The 5,144-nt window shown below is 42.3% G+C and overlaps 1 protein-coding gene across 1 annotated transcript in view; it reads left to right on the top strand.

The window, feature by feature from the left end:
• The window catches only part of Hydin (HYDIN axonemal central pair apparatus protein), a 416,625-nt gene that overhangs the window by 63,058 nt on the left and 348,423 nt on the right, over window positions 1-5,144 (top strand). Inside the window, exon 7 of the mRNA XM_008834989.1 lies at window positions 1,525-1,726. Coding sequence (XP_008833211.1) covers window positions 1,525-1,726 — 202 coding nt within the window. The remainder of the gene's footprint in view (window positions 1-1,524; window positions 1,727-5,144) is intronic.

Genomic DNA, 5,144 nt, shown 5'->3' on the forward strand with positions numbered 1-5,144 from the left:
TAATCTTTACATTTTAGATTCAAAGGCTTGATGGTTACTTTTTCTTTAAACTTTGGTAGAAGTTTTAGGAACTATGAAACCCATCTACTTGTATATGGTTACTAAAAGGAATATAGATATGTAGATGCGTGTGGAGAAGAAGTGAAGAATGACCTATTTGGCCTTTAAAATCTAAATTTCTGCTAAATTATAATCCGGTCAAGAGTAGCTAAGAATGGACAGCGTTCAGTTCCACACAGTTTGAATGAGCAGCTCCAAAAGGGCGGCATACGCTGGAACCGGTTTATCAAAATTTGGGTTGTCAATTTATGAAGGTGGCTGTTTGGTTCATATTCTGTTGTTATTAAATCAGAAATGTTTGCTGAAAGCAAGGAGCAAATGATTATGCTTCCTGGATTCTGGCACAGACTTTTACAACACCGATCTGTAAATCATACACAGTACTTAAGTGTATCCTTTCTCCATTTTGATGTTAGAGTGACATAATTGCTGTGGCATTACAGGATCAAAAAGAATAGTTTGGAGGTTTAGGTTTGTACCTTCTTGAAATCCAAGGGGCCTCACACACCTAGAATCAAAATAACTGGTGAATCTTGAATGCTTGGGGACTTACATTGCTGTGTTCAATAAATGTGCTCTTAATATTTAAAAGAATATTTTATAGTATTTACTTTTGACTTCTTTCTATGCACCTACTACCCGGACGTGGTATTGTGGATGCGTGTTGCTTTAATTGTTGTTTAGGTCCCTTTTAGTTTCTGGTTTTGAATGTACTAGATTTTCCTTGCTGATCCCTATCTGTATCTGGATTTAAATTTCCTCATGCCAAGCAGCCCTTCCCAGGTATATTTGATAGTCTTTTTAGAACTAGAGAAACAGCTCATGTCTGAGCTAAAGATGAGGGAGACGTTTGTAATTCTGGAGGTCAATTGCCTTCCTGGTCAGGCTGTAAGACTGAAAAGTATTTATGAAGAAGAAAATCTCTTAAGAGCACCTACCACAGAAATTCATATATTATGTGCTTCCTGTTTCTTACAATGACCAAGAAAGCCAGTTTGATTTTATATAACTTCTACAAAGGACAGTATTTAAGTTTTCTGATCATGTCTGACTCTGTATTGATGAACTGGGGGAACTTTCAGTTAAGAAGAAAGCCAGAAGTATCATTCTAGAATAAATTGTGTGTGTGTGTGTGTGTGTGTGTGTGTGTGTGTGTGTGTGTGTATGTACCTGTGGAGGCCAGAGGTCAATGTCATGTGTCTTCCTCAATCACTGTCTACCTTGTTTTTGTGACTGGGTCTCTCACTGGCCTGAGGCTTGCCAACATAGCTATAGGCTAGCCAGTGAGCCCTAGGGATCTGCCTGTCTCCTCTCCAGTGCTGGGGTTACAGGCACCCAGCTTTTTCTGTGGACTGAGGAATTGAACCCGAAGCATCATGCTTACATGACAAATACTTTATCAGCTGAGCTATCTCCCCAGCCTAGAATCAATCTTAAAGTGTGTTTCTGCTTGCTAATTCCTAGGTGAAACAGTATTTGTGTGTCTCTATGGAGCTGCCATAGATGTGAACATAAGGTTGGACAAGAATTCCTTGATCATGGAGAAAACCTACGTATCTCTGGCCAATCAGCGGAGTATAACCATTCACAACCGCAGCAATATCATTGCCCATTTCCAATGGAAGATATTTGATACCCAAGAAGAGGAAGACAGAGAAAAGTATAGGTGTGTAACAGAAGTCAGCGATGTGCAGCTGTGTGGGGCTGGGGTAAATTCGTTTAAATGTAAAATAAGAAAGGGGTATGTTTCCTAGAAAGTTTCTAACCACTGCAAACAATGCAAACTTGATAAGCTGGTTCTAATGTGGGGTGCTGTTTTGGAACTGCTCACTGGAGCTACGTAGAACCATATGTTGCAGAGTCTCAGTTTATCTTGACCTGGTTCTAATTTAGCAGTCATCTAGATTTTAAAGACTGAATATGTCATTCTTTGCTGTTTCTTCAACACTGATCTGCACATCTGTGTTCTTTTTCCTCACTCTGAGTTGATCAGCTCTCACGGCGAGTCCCTAAAATTAACCTTTTTGCCTTTTTGGGATTCATGTAATTTTTTCAGGGAAAAGGTATCTCCAGAAAGTAGAAAGAATGAAGGCAATGCAGGATTTAGATGTAATGATTTTTGTATTCTTAGTCTTAGTAACACTGCTTAGTCTTTACAGAACGTATGATTTAATAATAATTTCTGATTTATCTTTCATAGTCTAGTTTTTTTTTCTTTTTTTTTTAAAAAAAGATATTCTAGGTAGCAGCAGGAAGATTAGTAAAGTGTAAAAAACCAAATGGGTTTTTAGCCAACCATCTCACTGTTAAATTTTGAATGTTTCCGCTGAATCCATCCTGCCTGTTTAAAATGGCGTTTTCATCTTTACAGCTGTCCAGCCTCTCTGAATTAACTCTTCAGCTGCTTTCACTGGAATTCGTTTCACCCTTTTTTAGTTCCCTCTCCATTTCCGTTAAAGATTGGCCCTGGGAAGCTTCAAAGCTTTGTTTAAAACCAAGTTAGTTTGGGATAAAAATAAAAGTCTTAGGTCCCTGGAAACCAGGCATAAGTCCCCCAGTGTGCTGTCCCTAATTGAATCAGAAAGAGCCAGGACAATGACAGGGCACAGTGGGCCAGGAGCTCTGCCATTCAGACAATGAGCTTTAATCACAGGATCTCCACTGTGCCCTGCTTAAAAGTGAGCAGAGAAAAACCTTTCCTGCCTACAGACTTCATTGGGCCTGGGTTTAGAAATGCCAGTGATTTGGAGACACAGAGGAAACGGTTCCCTTCTTGCTCCGTTCGTCCTGATTCTGTGGCCCGTAGGTACTTAATGAGCAACCAGAAAGGCCCAAGCATATTTTAAAACAGAGTAAGAGCCGGGAAGTGAAACCAAAGGAGAAGCGGCATCTCCCCAGCCTGCCGGCCTGGAGAGAGGGAGAGAGAAAGCAGCCTTAATGTCAGTGCCTCCACGTGACTGCCTCAGGTACAGCATAACGCTGGCACCAGGCCAAGGTCCAAGAAACATCTGCAAGTTAATTTCAACAGTTAATTTTTTTTAATTTAAAGAATAAAAGAAATGACGAGACATCGCTCCATGGCGCCCGACTTTACAGAGGTCACTTTACACACTCCCCGCAGACTGACCGGCATTTTGTCTCCCTTCTCAATTCCCCTGACGCCCACATCCTTAGGTTTTTGATATTGTTTTTTACTCTTTTTTTTTTCCCTTTCCTTTCTGTAAAACAAGGCCTCATACATTCCTGTCCTTGAACCTGCTATGCAGTGAAGGATAACCTTGAATTCCTAATCCTCCTGCTTCTTACCTTCCCAATGCTGACTTTACATGTATGTCTCCATGCCTGGTTTTATCCAGTGCTGGGATTCAACTCAGGACTTTGAGTTACATACCTGGCCCCTCTTGTGTGTTTGTATGCTTGTGTGTGCGTGCGTGTGTGTGCATGTGTGCACCAATTTTGGGTGTCTTTCTCAGTCACTCTCCACCTTATTTTTTTGAGACAGGGTTTCTCACTGAACCTGGAGCACGTTGATTTGGCAGATTGGCCAACAAGCCCCAAGGATCTTGCTGTTCCACCTCCTCAGTGCTGGAATTATAGGTGTGGACCCTGTGCCCAACTTTTTACTTGGGTTCCCTGAGACTGAACTCGGGTCCTCATGTTTCCAGGACGAGCACTTTACCGACTGAGCCATCTCCCCAGACCCAGACCCCTTTTATTGTGCATGTCTGTTGTAGAGTAGGAATTCCACTTACGGCATTTCCATTCCAGACATGCACAGAGTGTGGTCTGATCACAGTGACCTCTACGCTCCCTTACTCCTCTCCCCCCTTCACATTTCAGTAGCCCCCATTTTAGCTTCATGTCCTTGTTTGCCATTTCCTCCTTCTCCTAAGCCCCACATATGAGAGAAAATGTGAAGTCTTCTTTGTGGGGCTGATGTATTTCACTTAAGGCAATGGTCTCCGGTTCCATCTATTGTCCTAGCCGTACCACTTCTTGGTGTACAATAGATGATAAAATGTCTTTCATTCTCCCTTTTCTCGTGTATTATCCTTTATTAAAGATTTATTTTATTATTTTTACGTGTGTGTGTGTGTGTGTGTGTGTGTGTGTGTGTGTGTGTGTACATCAGTTAAGGTGTTCTGGGAGGCCAGAAGAAGACATCAGATCCCCTGGAGCTGGAGTTACAGGCAGTGGTGAACCACCTGATATGGATCCTTTGCAAGAGCAGCAAGTGCTAGTAACCGATGAGCCATCTCTCCAGTCCCCAAGATAGCATCTTTATAGCCATGACTTAGGGTCATGGTCCACTTTTAAATAATGAACTTGAAAAGTGGCTTTAGATCTCTAAATAGGACTATCTTCACTTTTGCTTTGGGTGACATATAACTGCATAACTTGTATTTCTTTGAAATGGATAGATTTATCTAAGTAGAGTCTATGGAATGATCCCCCCTCCTCCCTTCTTTCTCCCCTCCCCTTCTGAGTACCAGCTGCCTGATGGCCAAAGGAGAAATGGACCAGGCCAGTTTATGCCTGGTCTCTTACTTAACCAAGAATGGACTCATCTCTCTTTTTCTTAAGTTCCTTGACATGTCCCCAAGTGTGCTTCAACTTTGATTTTATTATATTAGCTTTGGGCTCTCGTCTCCGAAGTACCTGCCACAAAATGCCTGTTCTGTCTAAAAGCAAGGTCAGCACAGAGCTGTATGTGCCTTACTAAACACTGAGTTCTCATCTCTGCATAGCTGCCCTCTCGGGTGGTGGTGGTCTTGCAATAGAGGCAGCAGCTTCCCCCTCCTCCTCTTTCTCTTCCTCCTCCTCCTCCTCCTCCTCCTCCTCTTATTCTTTATTCTCCTTCATCTGCTTCCTCCCCTTTCTCTTCACATTGCTTCTGTACTCTCCTTTCTGAGCTTCTCTTCTTCCTCCATTTCTTTTCTGACCCTGCTTCTCCTGTTCTCGCTCTTCCTCTTCCTCTCTCTTCTCTTCCTCCTCCTAGTCCTCTGTTCTTCCTTCTCTGCTCCTTCTTGTCTCTTTCCTTCTCTTCCTTTCATTTGCTCCTCTCCTTTCTCCTCTCCCTTCCT

This window comes from Nannospalax galili, unplaced genomic scaffold, assembly GCF_000622305.1.
Source record: "Nannospalax galili isolate Female #2095 unplaced genomic scaffold, S.galili_v1.0 scaffold56, whole genome shotgun sequence".
NCBI lineage: Eukaryota > Metazoa > Chordata > Mammalia > Rodentia > Spalacidae > Nannospalax > Nannospalax galili.